The sequence below is a fragment of the Takifugu rubripes genome, chromosome 13 (genome assembly GCF_901000725.2).
Source record: "Takifugu rubripes chromosome 13, fTakRub1.2, whole genome shotgun sequence".
In the NCBI taxonomy this organism is placed as follows: domain Eukaryota; kingdom Metazoa; phylum Chordata; class Actinopteri; order Tetraodontiformes; family Tetraodontidae; genus Takifugu; species Takifugu rubripes.
The window spans coordinates 6,469,367-6,487,514 of record NC_042297.1 but is presented as its reverse complement, the minus strand read 5'-3'; the positions used below and the strand labels follow the sequence as shown (position 1 = coordinate 6,487,514).

Here is an 18,148-nt window from a genome sequence, read left to right as displayed (position 1 = left end):
GGGGTAGCACCTTATCTCAGGGAAGGAGATGACCCCAGCTCTTCTTTATGCATTTGTCTCCTCTGCCAGATCTGCTTCACGTGCTCATTTGAAATGATAATTGCTCTTTTCTGTGGTGAGAAGCTGAAAAATATGTGCAGACATCCATACAGGACTCTAAATATTCCTCAGTTTATTAAACCTTATGATTGTATTAAAGTGGGGGGTCGCTCCTCACTCTTCATTTCTGATAACAGCTCGAACGGATGCTGACTTGCAGGGATGAAAAAGATTAAGTTTATGGCTGTGTTTGTGTTGTTGCAGACATGTGATGCAATTATTTGTGAACACAGGCCTGTCAGGTGTCTTTGTATGTTGATGCCAGTTAGGCACTTTAACATGCATCTTCTCTAAGTCCAAAAGACAAGAAATACATAGACTCTTTTCACTCATTTGGTTGGAAAAGGTTTTCCTTTTCTCTCAGATTTATTTGCCCTTATTTTCCAACTTGAAAGGAATTGCAAGATTGAAGGTTGAATAGGATTTCACTCAAAGGCAACAGTCTGGGTTTCCGTTTTCTTTTTTCCTTTATTATAATATTTCCATGAGGGTGACTTCTTAGTTTACAGACAGACAACCCAAGATCACAACAGGTAGCCCAGTGGCCACTAGGTGAAAAACCTTGAAATAGAAAAGAGAAATATTAACATATGGGATTGTTCGACAATAAAGAAATGAACATGTTTAAGAACTCACACAGACATATTACACATAAAACCCAATAGTCATAAATATAAATGTGCAAACTCGCGATAATGTAACCAAGGAAGTAGCCTACACCATAATTTCATTAAGACAACCAGGTTTAACTGTGTTTCAGTCGCTACAAACTACAACAATATACCTGTTTGGGCCTGCGCCTCTCACTGAACACCAACATCCTAATTGTAAACAGTACTGTTTGTGAAAGTGAACGTTCTAACTCAACAATCAGCGCAGTCACAATACAGTATTACGTCTTTCTTCCGACACACTGACATTTAAGGCTTAAAACAAATTAAAATGGTGCTTACCAACTGTCACTCCAGATCTTGCGAGCAAACACCTCGAGAATTGTCTCATTGCTTTTCTAGCTTGGGAATAAGGACAATTGGAAACACAGTTTCAGTTAATATATTTGCTCTCCAGGCACTGCAGCAGCTGTCAGTCGAGATATTATTTGCTAATCAATGAATAATAAATAATAACCTCATAGGCACAAGTCAATTATTCATCAAACTTTTCTGGTTTCAACTCTGAGACTTTTATGCTCCGCATGGCGGTGAAACAATGGCCATCATACAAAACAGCAGACGTGACTATTATAAGTTTGTACATTGTAGGATATTTTCCCTTTTTATCCAATTACCTACATTTATTTCTTCATCACCATTAGGAGAAACTCATCTATACAGAAAAACACGAGTTTTAAAAAACAACCTTTTAGGTCCAGGTATCTCAACCCAGTCCCAGCTTTCATGCTCTGAGCATGGCTAGTCACCTGAGGTGTAGCACCTCCAGTTAAATAACACTTTAAAAGAAGCAAAGCAATATTTCTAATCTTACAAATGTTACTCTATAGCTTGGTGGTAACAGTTGGTTTCTTCAGATCAGGATACCAGCAAAATATAACGTTGAATAGGACAAGCATGTGTTTAAATATAGGGAAATTACAGTGACTATTATTAGATGGCTTAGAACTCTTTGAAACTGGGTTTATAAATTCCAAATCCAGATTATACTAGAATACACCCTTGGTCATCCAAATAGTATTGGGGCACCAATGTTGATGGACATAATGAGTGAATGATGTTTGGTTCCACAAGAGAACCTGAGCTGCCTCCTCCACCCGTGTCACTTCCGCTGATTGGCTGCAGCCGCTGCGGATTCAGTGAGCCATTTGGCCTGTACTCTTATTTGCTGCAAGCAAGTATCAGCAATCACATTTTACCAGCAGAGTTCAGACAGCAGTTAGTTGATGCTAATCACAGGCTTGTCTGGGTCATTTCTGAAATATTTACAACAGTGCTGCCACAATCAGTTGTAGAATTGATGGCTTTTAAATACTGGTCAGTACATTTGTGAGAGATGTATTTATACATTTCTGCAATAAACATTTTACAAATCACTCAAAAGGTTCTTTTCATTATATATGAAAGAGCTCTGGAGTCACTTATTGGTGAGCTCTGAGAACCTTGTGTATGCCCTGGTTCATGTGACATCTGCAGAGCCTGTTGTAGTAGCAGCAGGAATGAACAGGAACAAGGGATGGGTCGTGAGATGTTGCAGGATTGTGAACAGTTGTTTCAGTGTCCATTGACTCAGTAGGTTTCAGTAGAGCTGCAGGAACCCAAAGTGGCTGGAATGCACTGAATGGTACGTCCGGTCCAGCGAACTAAACAGGCACGACAGCCATGAGGGGAAAATGGCTTTTATTTGGACTAATGTTTTTTTCAGCCTTCACACAGAAGAGGTGAGTCCTTGCCATTATCTTGATAAGGGGAACAGTTTGTCATCAAGCATCAGTCGATCTGTAGTTTTCCAGCCTATAAGATTGTGGGCAAACTAGCTGGATCAAAATGGCTTTTTTAACATGTGAAGAAGGTCTTCTGGGAGCAGTGGCAAGTACACACTCCAGTGCTTTCTTGTGTTTACATTCTAAAAGTATGCATCGACGTGGGAGTGCACTGTCAGCCAGAAAGTTGACGTGAAGGAGGTTAGAAGCCGGTGCTGGTTGGACTCGTAGCCCCTGAATCAGGGTGAAGTTTCTTGCTTTTGCTCATATTCATAATATAGCCAACCTTAGTGTTCTTAATAAAAACTCAAATTGAAAGGGCATGTCCAAACCCAGTCCTCGAGGGCCACAATCCAGTCGGGTTTTCTATCCCACTGAATGCATTTTCAGCCTGGTAGGACAGAAAAACCGTCTGGATTGTGGCCCTCGAGGACTGGGTTTGGACATGCCTGGATGTGATTTGCTTTTAATGCTGAATTTTAAGAATTTATATGTCGTCTCTCTGCAGATCAAAAATAAACTTTACTGCACGGACACTGACTGGAGCTTAATCCACTGGAGATTCTCTAAATTAACAATGAGTAGATGTAGAATGAGTAGAAGTAGTTTTTAATCCAAGAAGAATTCTGTTCTCTGCGCCACGACTCTCAAATAATCTGTAAGATCCCGTGGGAGTACATGAATTAAGTCAAGGACACATCGACTCCCCCTCATCCTGCAGGAGGATAATGTGACTTCTGGAGGACCTTAATGAATTCCAAGAATTCTTAGAACAGTACATTTGTTTTTTGTCTGTGTGAGAGGATCAGACGACCATGCGGAAATCAGTTACAAAACTCTCCTGTCTACTGGCTGCTGCGTTCCCGCTGGGTGGCTGCCTTCAAGTGCTGTTTGCCACTGAAGATGATGTCACACCACGCATCAGCTTCCCTTACAGTAAGTCTAAATATTTCCCACATAATGACACCTGTGCTTCACCTTTAAGTACCAGCCTTTAATGTAACACTAAATGGCTTTACCTGCACCAACCTCGTCTTAATGAGAACACTGTGGGCGTAGGGTGTTGCACATGAGCAGGGCTTTGCCACAAATTCACAAGTTCCATGTGCAGAGCCACAGATTGCTGCTAATTGGCTGTCCATCAAAAGTTCGACTTCACTGTACATAGACCTAAACACTCATGTTTCTATCATGAATACATCTATTTTACAAGCATGTGTAACTGTAGGTTGCTGCTTTGTGTTTCAAAACCAAATGGCAACAAGGGGTATAACAAGAGGGTGGGTGGTATAACATACAGTAACTGTCCAGAAAACTGGAGTATAGCAAATATTGCACAGCACATCCACTTCTGCTTCCATTTCTGTTGGCTTTTTGCTACTGGTTTGGTACTTTTTAATGATCTTTGACTGAATGCAGCAACTTATTTAAGAAATATAATCTGTGACATGTCTTTTGACAGATCCACTGATTGAGTATGAGCTTTTTGGCAGGAACCTAATCACTGCATGTAATTACCATTCATAAGAGTTAGAAGCAATACACAGCAAAGGTCTGGGATAGTTTATAATATGAATGTGTAAGCACTGTTGTTATCCAGCGAACAGCCTTTAGTTGTGTGATTTGCATGTGATGAGAATGGTGCTGGATGTGACTGTTGCTGTACTTCAACACACTGGGTTGTTGGAGAAAATGTTCCCACCAGCCAACAGGTTGATCCATTAAAAAGATTTAAAGACTGCATTTTGCCTGCATTTTCATCCTGACCTTCTCTTTTGCAACTTTGTCCATTCAGAACAGGATTAGCAGTCAGGAAAGAACAGGCTTAAATGGACAACTTCACATACAGAAAGTTAGTGAATATAGTTAGCATGTGAAGCACCTCCATTTTGGCAACAACAATATCAGGCTTGTTGTCTCCAGTTAGCTCAATCAGGTGTGGTGTTGTAGCTCAGACTGATCAGCTTTCACATACTCGAGCCACTTTGAGCTATTTCATCTTTTGGATATACCAATTAAACATTATGTAGCTTGTTTACAGCAAATAGGTGAGAAACGCCAATTCTCTTTGTCCCACTTTGCTCAGCATTCAGGTTGTGGATTTCACATATTTTAGCAGAAGAAAACACCACCACCATGATTTTAAGGCTGTAAATATGCCGTGCATCTTTGGCTTTATCAGACCCCATTTTAGGTTACCTCTTAAGACCTTAAATCTGGTTAGTCATAGATGGAGAAACACAACAGGTCACTAAAAGAATGTTTCCCTTAAAAGAGTGGGAGTGATAAACACTGAAGCAATGCTTAAAAACCTGAGGACTATGATCTTTTGTGTGGGACAGAATGTAAAACCAGACAGGCTCTGCCACTGCAATGACCATAAAAAACTCCGCTCACTTCACATGAGGGATTAGGAGCAGGAGGGGGTGAGGAAACAAAATATTGGCCACATTAAAAACCATAAAAAACTATTTAGAGGTAAGCGGCCCTTTTGAGCTGTTATAGTCCACCTGATTTGGTTTCATCCTTGTTTTCCATTTTACTGATTATAATAAAAGCAGGATAATGAGCTTTTTGGGATCACTTGATTTCCTAAAAATGTGTCTTTAATATTGAATTTCTTCCTCCTCTTTGAATTATTTGCCTCCTCTTATTCATATTAAACCAACTTTGCAGTCTTTTTTCTTTTGATCTTATTCTATTGTTAAGTGACAACAGACAGGTGCATAATCCATTGTTGTCCCCTGAGACACAAAGTTCTAAAGGTTTGTATGTAAAATGCTGCAGCATAACCTTGTCACCTTGAGCATTTTAAAGTGCTGTGCCTCAAATTATTACATTTTTACACTTTATGTTATACAAATTCTGCTGCATCTCAGTTTTCTTATCCACCACACACAAACACACACACACACACACACACACACAGATATATTCTGGGCTGCGTGTATACTGCGGAAGCACTGCGCAAACATTTGTTGAAGGTTTCAAAGTGGGTGCATTGATAGACTCCTAATAATCTACAGGTCAGATGTAGGAAAGTTTACTGTCATGAAACTAGAGCTGGAAGTAAAAGGACGTCCCCCCCCCACACACACACACACCAGGCAAGTTTTGATTCATATGTGCACGTAAGTAATATTCTAGATTGTATAAAAGCTTTCAGACAACAGGACAGCACTCTGTATTGCGTGTGTTGGGTGCATGACAATCGAGAGTCCTTCATAATGACATGTAAGAGCTGATAATCAGAGCACAGATCTTAGTGTGTGTGTGTGTGGGGGGGGGGATTTTTCATTATCCAATGCTCTCATTGTCATGCACATTGGAAAGATATTTTGTTTCTCCATCAGACATTTTTCCCCTCTCATAGCTTTACAGCACTCAGTTGTATTTGCAGCAACAGTTTACTTTTGTGGGTGTGATCGTGTAACCTGCCGTTTGCTGCACAGCCACCACAGCAAAAGCAGAAAACACTGCAGCAGACTATTACTGTTATCTGTGAGGTGTGGAATTCTGTCACTAAACATGCATGTGGCCCTTACATGTAACAAGGCCTCCAGTCAGTCACCACCAGTACACTGCTCTTCCTTCCCAATGAGATATGCAACACTGGGATTTATCCCTGCCAGCTTGCACTTACAGTCCAAGAACACAAAGCTGTACTTGTCTCAGTTTCCATCTGCATAGCAAGTGTTTTTTTCAGTCTGTAGTCACTTCACATTTGTTTGAATTTACCTTTGCTACATATGAGTAAGAACAGCCACTCTTGTAACTCAGTCAGTTTGGAACAAACTCCACTTCATGGTACTGATGGACTCCAGAGCTGTGGTTGCATGTGTCAAAGCTCAGTCTCAGTTGGAGGTAGTTCAATCTTTTAGGAACTGGGCTGAGAAGTGGAAGGTTCATGGTTCAATCCCCAGGGCAAACGAAGTATCGAAGGTTTTCTGGCAGTAGGGGAAGGTGCCAGAACACCTTCAGAGTGCAGGTCAGTACCCTTGACTAAGGTACTGAACACACAAATGCACATATAGGTCCATGCTATGAACTGGCAACGCATCTTGGGTTGAGACAAGACCTCTCATCACTCTTATGAATGTCTTGGCAGAATTTGCATGTGTGTTACTATAAAGGACTGGGCCAAGGGATAGTTAGGTTGTCAGACTTCATGCCCTGACAATTAACTCTGTTGTTGCTAGGGTTATGAACTGGCCCAGAGCTCTGTAATATTTGTATCTCGAATTGGTTCTATTGTCAAATACATTTTGAAATTGGCATTTTTCTTCTTGAAGTCTTCATTCAAAGAACACGCGGATTAGCAGTTACAATACGGGAGGTATTGCGATCCAACAATTTGGTGACCCCGACGTGATGAAGACAGAGAAGTCATCTGAGGCAAAGAAAAACAACGGTCACTTCGGAGGACAACTGACAAAGGGATCCCTAATAAAAGGTAAGCAGACACCTTTTTAATCAAAGCTCTGCATATTGGCAATTTCCAAAAATTTGTCATCACTGTCAATTGAAGTGTCCTAGTTATAAATTCCAGATACAAATATAGAAAATATTGAAACGACTGCAGGAATTACGGTTAGAGTATGAAATATAAATCTTATGTTGTTCAACTAAAAACGACTCTCTCAGTTTCCTCCCAACAGGCAACCTCTGTAACCAGTCAGTGAGGATCCAGGAATTCCACACACAGCTGAGTGGGGAGCACACATGTGCTTGGGTTAGGGACCCCAGCACAGGTCATTGCGTTTAATGGATCACAACAAAATGTATCCAAATTGGTTTCTGTCAAGTTATTGCATTCATGCATTCAATAGTTATTACTATATATCTCTGCATGTTGTGGATTCAAAATGTTTCCTGTTGTGACACCTTAGATGTATTGTAGAATTAAGAAATCAGAATGCTTTGTTTCCTTGTTATCAGAGTTTGATCCCGTCCATATAGGAGAGTGTTCTGGACTGCTCTGTTCCTGCTTCTTCTATCCAACTGTGCCTTGATAATCACATGCGTTTCCTGCTGCTTCCAGATGCAAATGAGAGGTTGGCCAAAAGTTCTCTGTGGACGGCATCTTAAATTACACTTTGTTGCTGCTTAGCCAGGAGGATGACATGTTGTACGTTGGTGCGCGAGAGGCGCTGTTCGCTCTCAGCCTCTCGGACATCAGCAAGACTAAACTGCAGAAGAACGTACGTCTGATTCTTTGTGTGTGAAATGTATCATTCCTGCCTATATTTGGTTTATTTTTAAACCACAGGACTGGTGTTTCTGATCTAGCTACTGAGTAGTTTTTTGCATTTGACTGGATTTGGCAATGTTCGATTTTTCTCTTTCCTCTTCAGCTGATGTGGGGCACGCCTCCTGGAAAAAGGGAGGAATGTAGCTTCAAAGGAAAGAACCTGGAGGTGAGAGAACAAAGACACCTCTGGAAAATAGGTTTATATGACAGTATTTAATGCTCTGCTTTTCTTTTACAACATATACTTAATACTCAATGTTGAATTGTGAAAATAACTTAACTTCTGTCTCAACAAACTTCTACAACAGTCATAAATAGATTCATCAAGTGCATAGGCTCACCAGAAAATTGCTTTTTGTGGACTGCCTCTTTCGCTCTCTCTGGTGTTTAACTTGTTGTCTCTCATGGTCGTATCCCTGGGCAACAAACCATACTTTCTACCTAAATGTAGGTGTGTGGTGTTATTGAGATGACTGAAAGGGTTTTTCCAGCAGCATGCAGAAGAAAGTATGCATCACAATACTTCCACTCTAGTGTGCTAGTATTGACTGCACCCTGTTATAAGCTCCCACATTTCAGGCTTGGGAGTTGTCTACAATAACAAACACATTGAGGTGTTCTTATTGTGTGTCTGTTTTTTCCCCCCTATTTAGACAGATTGCTTCAATTACATTAAAATTCTCCTGCGAATGAACAGCACTCATCTCTATGTGTGTGGCACCTATGCCTTCAGTCCTGTTTGTGCCTACATAGTAAGTGATGACCTCTCATTCTGCTAAAATCTTCTCCCCTCCATTTCCATTAACTTCACACATTTACAGCTTTTTCATATTTATTTTGGGCATGTTTGAGAATTGGAACTCTCTTAACCACCATGATAATATTGGACAGTATCCAAATGCTGCTCATGCATTCAGAGCAATCAAGTCATGAGCCTTTCAGTGGAAGAGAAGCAGTAGATATGTTTATTTGGCAGAGGACTAAATCTGCGAGTAATGGTAACTGGCAGCAAGATGACATTGATACACACACACACACACACACACACACACACACAAGCACAGTCTCCTCTTGAAAAGGGGGCATTCTAGAGGGAAGGTTTCCTTGGCAGGACTTTAAGCTCCTGACTGGAATTCACACTGTGTGTTTGTCACACAGAGCATTCATACCAGTGCTGCATTCTCTAAGAACTACAACAGAAACACTTTATTGGTATTGCCATTATCAAAACTAAGGGGATTTTATGACGAGTCAAGCAAATGTACAAGACAAATAACACACATGATTCTACAATAAGATAGACATTTTTATAAGCCAAAGGGGGATTTCTGGGGGTAGGCACCTTAAAGGAACCAGTTCTCTTGGTTCTCTCGCTCCACTGTGGTGTAGGATCCATGCATCCATACATCCATCTTCCACCGCTTATCTGGGGTCGGGTCGCATCAGCCTAAGCAGAGAGGCCCAGACTTCCCTCTCTCCAGCTACTTCTTCCAGCTCGTCCGGGGGAATCCCCAGGCATTCCCAGACCAGTCGAGAGACATAGTCTTTCCAGCATGTCCTGGGTCTTCCCGGGGGCCTCCTACCGGAGGGATATGCCCTGAACACCTCACCAGGGAGGTGTCCAGGGGGCATCCTGACTAGATGCCCAAGCCACCTCATCTGGTTCCTCTCAACGTGGAGGAGCAGCGGCTCTACTCCGAGCTCCTCCTGGATGGCAGAGCTTCTCACCCTATCTCTAAGGAGAGCCCAGCCACCCTACAGAGGAAGCTCATTTCGGCCAGTTGTACCCGTGATCTTGTTTTTTCGGTCATTACCCAAAGCTCATGACCATAGGTGAGAGTAGGAACGAAGATCGACCAGCTCTCTCTTCACCACAATGGACTGGTGCAGAGTCCGCATTACTGCTGATGCCACACCGATCCTTGTCGTTCCGTCCTTCCCTCACTCGTGAACAAGACCCCGAGGTACTTGAACTCCTCCACTTGGGGCAGGATCTCCTCCTTGACCCGGAGAAGGCACTCCATCTTTTTTTCCGACTGAGAACCATGGCCTCGGATTTGGAGGTGCTGATTCAAATCCCAGCCGCTTCACACTCGGCGGCAAACCGATCCAGCGATAGTTGGAGGTCACGGGCCGATGACGCCAACAGGACCACATCATCTGCAAAGAGCAGAGACCCAATCCCGAGGTCACCAAACCGGACCTTCTCAACACCATGACTGCACCTAGAAATTCTGTCCATAAAAGTTATGAACAGAATTGGTGACAAAGGGCAGCCCTGGCGGAGACCAACCCTCACTGGAAAAGAGTTTGACTTACTGCCAGCAATGCGGACCAAACTCTGACACCGATCGTACAGGGACCCAGCACCCCATACTCTTGGAGGACTCCCCACAGGACCCCCCGGTCATGGTCGAATTCCTTCTCCAAGTCCACAAAACACATGTGGATTGGTTGGGCAAACTCCCACGCACCCTCAAAGACCCTGCTGAGGGTGTAGAGCTGGTCCACCGTTCCACGCCCAGGACGAAAACCACATTGCTTCTCCTGAATCCGAGGTTCGACTATCCGGCGGACCCTACTCTACAGTACCCCTGAATAGACCTTACCAGGGAGGCTGAGGAGTGTGATCCCCCTATAGTTTGAACACACCCTCCGGTCCCCCTTCTTAAAAAGAGGGACTACCACCCCAGTCTGCCAATCCAGCGGCACCACCCCCGATGTCCACGCGATGTTGTAGAATCGTGTCAACCACGACAGCCCTACAACATCCATGACCCCCTAATGAAGAGAAAGATTATCGGTCCCAAGTTTCCTTTGCCTGGACTCGGATCACCGGGGCCCCTCCTGGAGCCAGGTCTGGGGGCGAGGCACGTTGGTGAGCGCCTGGTGGCCGGACCTCTGCCTGTGGAGTTCGGCTGGGCACAGCCCGAAGAGGCAACATGGGACCCTCCTTCCCGTGGACTCACCACCTGCAGGAGGGGCCAAGGGGGTTGGGTGCATTGTGTGTTGGGTGTGGCCGAAGGCAGGGACGATGGTGGTCTGATCCTTGGCTGCAGAGACTAGCTCTAGGGACGTGGAATGTCACCCCTCTGATGGGAAAGGAGCCTGAGGTGTTGTGCGAGGTTGAGAAGTTCCGACTAGATATAGTCGGCCTCACCTCGACGCATAGCAAGGGCTCTGGAACCAGTCTTCTCGAGAGGGGTTGGACTCTCGACCACTCTGGAGTTGCCAATGGTGAGAGGCGACGGGTAGGGGTGGCAGGCCAAGCGGAGTGCAGCTACGGTGGTTGCCGAGGCAAAGACCTGGGCATGGGAAGAGTTCGGTGAGGCCATGGAGAATGACTTAGGACGGCTTCGAAAAGGTTCTGGACCACCATCCGGCATCTGAGGAAGGGGAAGCAGTGCACTGTGTATAGTGGCGATGGTGCGCTGCTGACCTCAAATCTGGATGTTGTGGATCGGTGGAAGGAATACTTCGAAGACCTCCTTAATCCCACCAACGCGCCTTCCAGTGAGGAAGCAGAGCCTGGGGATCTGGGGACAGGCTCTTGTATCTCTGGGGCTGAAGTTGCCGTGGTAGTCAAAAAACTCCTCAGTGGCAAGGCCCTAGGGGTGGATGAGACCCGCCCAGAGTTCCTTAAGGCTCTGGATGTTGTAGGGGTAGGAACCCTTGGAGACATCTAAAGTTTCAATTGGCGCATAACTGTTGTGCAACAGTTATGACCATGACATCACAAGGGTGAGCTGCAAAATGTATAAACATAAGGAAGAGTGGGAAAAGTCACAGTCTTTTGTTCTGTAATTCCAGGAAGAAACTGAGCTCTGTGGAAGTGCCAATTTCAAACATTTTCATTGACCAGGTGTGATATATTTTTCCCATCAAATATAATTTTGGATTTTGTAAAATACTCCGACTTGAATATGGTGAGTGGAAAGTGAAAGAATTCCATCTGGAATTCTCCTATAAATTGACTTTTTCTGCAGTGGTTCAAAGTCAAAGTGATCTGTTTAATCTCATCCAGAAGAAATTAATCAATACTGGCCTAGACACTAGAATTGATGCTGGTATCACACAATTGATGGACAGATTACCAAGATTCCTTTCTACTGTGACCGGTGTATGTCTGCGTTGTGTTATTTTTGTGGTTGTGGTGCGTAGAGTAGCCACGGGACACAGTTGAACTTTTGGAGGCACGCTCCGTTTAATCTGGTCAAAATAAAACAGCAAAATTAACATGTGCCGCTATTTGCTGATCCAGCCCAAACTACAGAGAAGACAACATGGAGTTAGCACCATCGCACCTGTTCACATCAATAATACACTACATCGGAGCAACATCAGAGCTCATTATAAACTTGAATAGAACTGTAGTGTTATAAGAGTGACAAATTAAGACAAAATAATAACAAAAAGACACTTAAAACAAGGGATTACAAAAGATGACTGACCTCTTCCCAACACGAGAATTGCAAAAGGGAAGAGGAAGTCACGACCCTCGAATTTATACAGGTGCACCAAGGGGGACACACGAAGAAGAAATAAAATACAGACGAAGTGACTGGAGGACCAAGACAGCACAGTAAAACAAACACCAGGTATGTTCAACAATAGTAAACAAAAGAACAATTTTGTGTAATTATAATACAATATTATATGTCCCTGTTACATTCACCCCCCTAGAATTACACAAAATACCAAAAGCACATAAAGCTGGCTGCTAAAAAAAAAGATATCCGCAAGACAGTTTCCTATTTAAAGAATAAAAGGCAATAAGTGGTGCCCTTTACACCACAAAATAGCGACCATTTACAATGTGCATGGGAGTGTTAGATATAGGTAGCATGTAGCCCAACAAAATCACGCAAAATCAAGCATTCCTCAAGTTCCGGCACTAATCAATCAAAAGAGGGGAGGCCACAAAATTCAAATAGTTACAATAGGAGAATGAACTTTCTCAGTGCCAAACAAAGACTCTACCTGAGTCATAGATTCAATCAATCTACAGACTGGCTTAACAAGCCTACCAAATCGTGTGGTAAGGTTGTGACCCAAATCAGAAAAGTCATCAGAAAGTTTGTGTACCTCATCACAAGGGACCAAGGGGGGACCAGCAAACTCTGTGGAACAGTCACAGGACATCACATCAGGTTCCATTCTCTCATTGGGTGACTGCTGTTGGACCCAGGATGCTGTGCGGTCAACACTAGACTCACTCAAACTTGGAATGGCACTGGGCCGGGAGGATTCAACTTCCCTACCCCCCACTGATACTCCAGGTTCCTCTGGGACAACATCAACATCAACACCAACGGCAGACTGAGCCTTTGTCACGTCCAGCGAAACATCCAGCGGCAAGAAGTTGACCTGAAGCAGTAAGTTGCGATGCACAGTTTTTTCATTACCCGCTTGGTCTCGGATTTTGTATATGTGGAGGTCTGGCTTAGAAGCAACAACATCATAAACAACCGCCTCCCACTTGTCAGACAGCTTTCTTTTTCCTTTAACTCCTTTATTTGCCAACAATACTCTGTCCCCAACAGAAAGAGGTAAGCCCCTGACCCGCTTATTGTACTGGTCCGACTGGTGGTTCTGTTCAACAGCGCTGTTTCCTTGAGCCAAGATCATGGCGGACCGAAGATCTTCCATAAGTGACTTGACATAGGTATTGTAATCGCATACAGAGTCATCATGGAGAACGTTCATGAAGAGGAGATCGATTGGTAACCAGGGAACCCTCCCAAACATCAGATAGAAGGGCGCAAAGCCTGTTGTTTCATGAGCTGTGCAATTATATACAAATGTCAAAGACTGGATCATCTGCGGCCACCTCTGCTTCGTCCTTGGGGGCAAAGATCTCAACATGTTCCCCAACGTTCTGTTAAACCGCTCAGTGATGCCATTGCCCATGGGGTGGTACGGTGTGGTATGAGATTTGATGATGCCACCCATTTCTAGCAACTCTGCCACCAACTCACTCTCAAAGGTAGCACCTTGGTCGGAATGGATACGCTGAGGAAAGCCATAAATGCAGAAGAATCCATCCCAAAGCTTCTTAGCCACATTCTTTGCAGTTTGGTCGCGGCAAGGGAATGCATGTGCCAATTTAGTAAAATGGTCAGTGACAACAAGGACATCAACCGATTTATTGTTGTTGTCCTCCGCAGACCAAAAGTCAATGCATACCAACTCCAGTGGCACACTGGTCTTTATGTTCTCCAGTGGGGCTCTGGCAGATGGTCCTTGGTGACCTGCATTGTCATGGATGCCAGAGAGCACAGTTGACTTGAGGGACTCTGGAACAACAAACTGGAAGCGCTTGTGCCTGGTCAAAGGGTCCTTAGTGACGCGATACTGAATTCCTTCAATAACTGCCAGCCTTTCCCATTGCTTCAAAATTCTTAGGACCTGCTGATTTTCATGGGCACGCTCACGTCTGGAAGGCCTGATTTTCCGGTTCACAAAGAAGGCAACCCTGGAAACAACAACATCACTCTCCTGGTGGGACTGGAGCTCATGTTTGGACAACGCTGACGACAGGCAAGGCTCAGGACCAACAAGCGCACTTAAATGGTCAGCCAAAGAAACAGCACGATGTCTGGACGCGACCTCCCAGTCATTGGAGGCTGACAGGACGGTGGAGACTTCGTCCTCAGACATGGAGACATTGACTGCAGTAGAAAAAGCAGGACCGACCAATGACTGAGGTTGGCAGGTCAGATGAAAAGCATCCTGCACAGACTCCTCCCTCACTTCACAAACCTGTTTCAACAGATCAATGTAAGGCTCAGAAAGGAGACGCTCGGCTAACGGTTTGACAAAAGGCCGTCGACTAAGGGCATCCGCAACAACGTTCAGCCTGCCAGGGACATACTTAATGTCAAAGTTGTACGGAGCCAGTTTGGAGACCCACCGCTGTTCACAGGCGTCCAGTTTCGGCTTGGTCAAGATGTACGTGAGCGGGTTATTATCAGTCCAGACTGTGAACTGATGGCCTTTGAGCCAATGACTGAACTTGTCACAAGCTGCCCACTTGAGAGCCAGAAACTCAAGTCTGTGAGCAGGGTACTTAGCCTGGCTGCGGCTTAGGGACTTGCTAGCAAACGCAACCGGTCTTGCCCTCTCCTCACCTGCCGGCACCTGAGAAAGAACAGCTCCAAGCCCGTCAGTGGAAGCATCAGTGGAGAGGATAAAAGGTCTATCAAAATCCGGGTGAGCCAGAACCACACAATCGAGGAGCGCAGTTTTTAGTTGTTCAAAGGCTCCATCACACTCAGGGGACCAATCCTGAGGTGTTAACTGTCTGTATGTTCCAGGTTTACATCGGCCCTGACCACCTTTAGTCCTCCGCTTCTGGCCAGCTGTTAAGGCATAGAGAGGCTTGGCAATACGGGAACATGCAGGAATGAAATGCTGATAAAACAGGACCATTCCGAGAAAAGATCTGACCTTCTGCTGGGACGGAGTACAGCCATCAGATTCCATCAAGTCCTCCCTCCTAAACCCAGAGATGGCGCTCACCTTCTCCTGATCCACAGAAACACCGTCAGCGCTCACAACATGACCCAGAAATTTAACTGACCTTCTGAGAAAATGACACTTCTTCTGAGAAAGCTTCAAGTTACTAGATCTCAACCGGGAGAAGACAACACTGAGGCGGCTTAAAGACTCCTCTACAGAAGGTGCAAACACCAACAAGTCATCAAGGTAACACAGAAGGTTTGAGAAGTTGAGGTCACCGAATATGCTAAGCATCATCCGCATAAAGGAGGCTGGACTGTTGCAGAGGCCCTGGGGCAGGCGGTTGTATTCATAAAGGCCAAGAGGTGTAGTAAAGGCCGTGTAATGCCTGTCAGACTGATGGAGAGGGATGTTGTAGAACCCTGAGGTCAGATCCATAGTGCTGAAGAAGGCGTTACCCCCAAGGGCAGCAAGGCAGTCCGACTGGTGTGGCAGTGGATGGGCGTCTTTAACAGACCTAGCATTAAGCCAACGAAAGTCAGTACATATTCGCAAATCCCCTGACTTCTTCCACACCAACACCAGGGGAGAGGCATATTCACTGATGGATTTGCTGATTATGCCCCTCATTTCCATTTCAGACAGAACTTCTCTCAACTTCTGATAATGAGCAGGTGGAACTCTGCCGAACGGCAGCCGAAAGGGACGGTCATCAGCAAGGTGAATCCGATGGACAAACTCCTTTGCCTCCCCACAATCCAGACCATCTCTAGAGAACACATCCTGAAAGGCCAACAACAGATCGGCAAGCCTGCCCTTCCACTCATCTGACACTTCACAGCCCCTCATGTCAATGTCACCGAGACCACAAACTTTCAACAGCTGCACAGGGTCACTTGGGCCACTCTGGTGGCCAGTGAGAACAGGCGATGAACCTAACTGGGTTTTACAAAGACCCTGGGCAACAGGAAAGTCTTCCATGGCAACACAGGGGAACACGTCAGATAGCTTTGCATTATGCCGTAAAGTAACAGCAGTCTGTGTGGGATTGAGGATCTTCATGGGGACCCAGCGATCACCCCACATTGGCGCAACAATTCGACCAACCATGATGTTCTTGGGTGTAGAGCGTGCGGATGTAGGCTCTACAATGACTGTGCTGCCAGGGGACACAGGAGCAGATGCTGGCAGCTTCCCCCAAACAATGTATTCCTTCTGAGGAAGCAGCGTCACAGCCTGTTGTAATCTCACTGTTCCCACCTTATCAGGAACCTCTGGGCCCAACCACCGGGAAGAGCAACTCAGTAACTGGAGAAACAGCTCACAGTCAGGATCGGATGTACGTGAGGATAGCATCTCCCAATATTTCTCTTCAGATTTCATCTTCTGGACAACAGGACGGATCACATTAGTGCCAACAATAAACTCATCCCTCTGCCCAGGCACCAGAAACGTTGGCACCACAAACTTCCAGCCATAAATCTCAAAGTCCAAATCATAGATACATTTAGGTTGAGTAACAAGACCACCACAACCAATGAGAACCACCTGCTCGGGGACAGGTTGTGGAATTAAGACAACACCAGCCGCTCTTAACTTGGCCTCTGCTGATTCACTAAGTGTACATGACATGCTTCCTGAATCTAGCATCCCTCTCAAAGACATTCGATTGCTCACTGACACAGGAGTATAAAACAGTTCACTAGCTCCCTCAATTCTTTGAGACCCAACCAGAATGACAGTCTTGTCTTCAGAGTAGCTTTTACAACAGTCAACATACACAGAGTGAGGATCAGGAGGATTGGTGAGGGTATCTATAACACTGCCCATGCTGCCCCTCTTATCACACAGGCCAACTAGTTTAAATCACCAGTAGATGGAGCAGTGGCTGACGGGAGCCTGGTCTTCTGTGCACATTCATTTCTCATATGACCAGGTCCAAAACAGTTAAGACATCTGTCTGTACAACCTACAGTGTGAATGAGTGGTGTGTTCGCTAGAACCACAAACCTGGCACGCTCTGCCTTGGGGACGCTGAGGAAATTGACCGCGACCTGCCCTCTGCCTGCTATTAGTCACCGAGGCAGTGCACAGGGAAAGAACCTTGTCAAACATAGCCACCATTTGCTGAGTCACAGGTTCTGGTGTGGCACTGGCTGAAGTGTGTGGCTGGCCTCCTGATCCTGACAGCGGCTGTGGGGACTCATAAGTGGCTTTGGGTGGACAAAAGGGAATCAGTTCAGCAGAGTCCTGAAGATCGCAGGAATAAACAGGAGCTTGAGCCGACCAGGCATTGGTCACCAAGTGCGTATTAGCCGCAACACCTTTCATCTGTCCCACATGACTGTCCAAGCGGCGCTGGACCTCAGCAGCTGTCCACTCTTCGGGGGGCTTAATTTGAAATGACAGAGAAAGAGCAGGGTCAGGACAATGACTTATGAACATCATCACAACCTCAGCAGAATTGATGAACAGATTACCAAGATTCCTTTCTACTGTGACCGGTGTATGTCTGCGTTATTTTTGTGGTTGTGGTGCGTAGAGTAGCCACGGGACACAGTTGAACTTTTGGAGGCACTCTCCGTTTAATCTGGTCAAAATAAAACAGCAAAATTAACATGTGCCGCTATTTGCTGATCCAGCCCAAACTACAGAGAAGACAACATGGAGTTAGCACCATCGCACCTGTTCACATCAATAATACACTACATCGGAGCAACATCAGAGCTCAATATAAACTTGAATAGAACTGTAGTGTTATAAGAGTGACAAATTAAGACAAAATAATAACAAAAAGACACTTAAAACAAGGGATTACAAAAGATGACTGACCTCTTCCCAACACGAGAATTGCAAAAGGGAAGAGGAAGTCGCGACCCTCGAATTTATACAGGTGCACCAAG

At 45.0% G+C, this 18,148-nt stretch overlaps 1 protein-coding gene across 1 annotated transcript; it reads right to left on the bottom strand.

The window, feature by feature from the left end:
• Positions 1 to 11,967: 11,967 nt before the first annotated feature.
• Positions 11,968 to 14,516, bottom strand: LOC115252019 (uncharacterized). Its single transcript, XM_029846188.1, has 2 exons — positions 12,236 to 14,516; positions 11,968 to 12,051 (listed from the first exon to the last, which is right to left on the bottom strand). Exon 1 carries the CDS (start codon positions 14,442 to 14,444, stop codon positions 12,711 to 12,713), a length of 1,734 nt encoding a protein of 577 aa, XP_029702048.1. The 5' UTR covers positions 14,445 to 14,516; the 3' UTR covers positions 11,968 to 12,051; positions 12,236 to 12,710.
• Between the last annotated feature and the right edge of the window lie 3,632 nt (positions 14,517 to 18,148).

Coding starts and splice junctions, on each gene's coding strand:
- LOC115252019 (XM_029846188.1), bottom strand. CDS start 14,444: ATGTCTGAGGACGAAGTCTCCACCGTCCTGTCAGCCTCCAATGACTGG.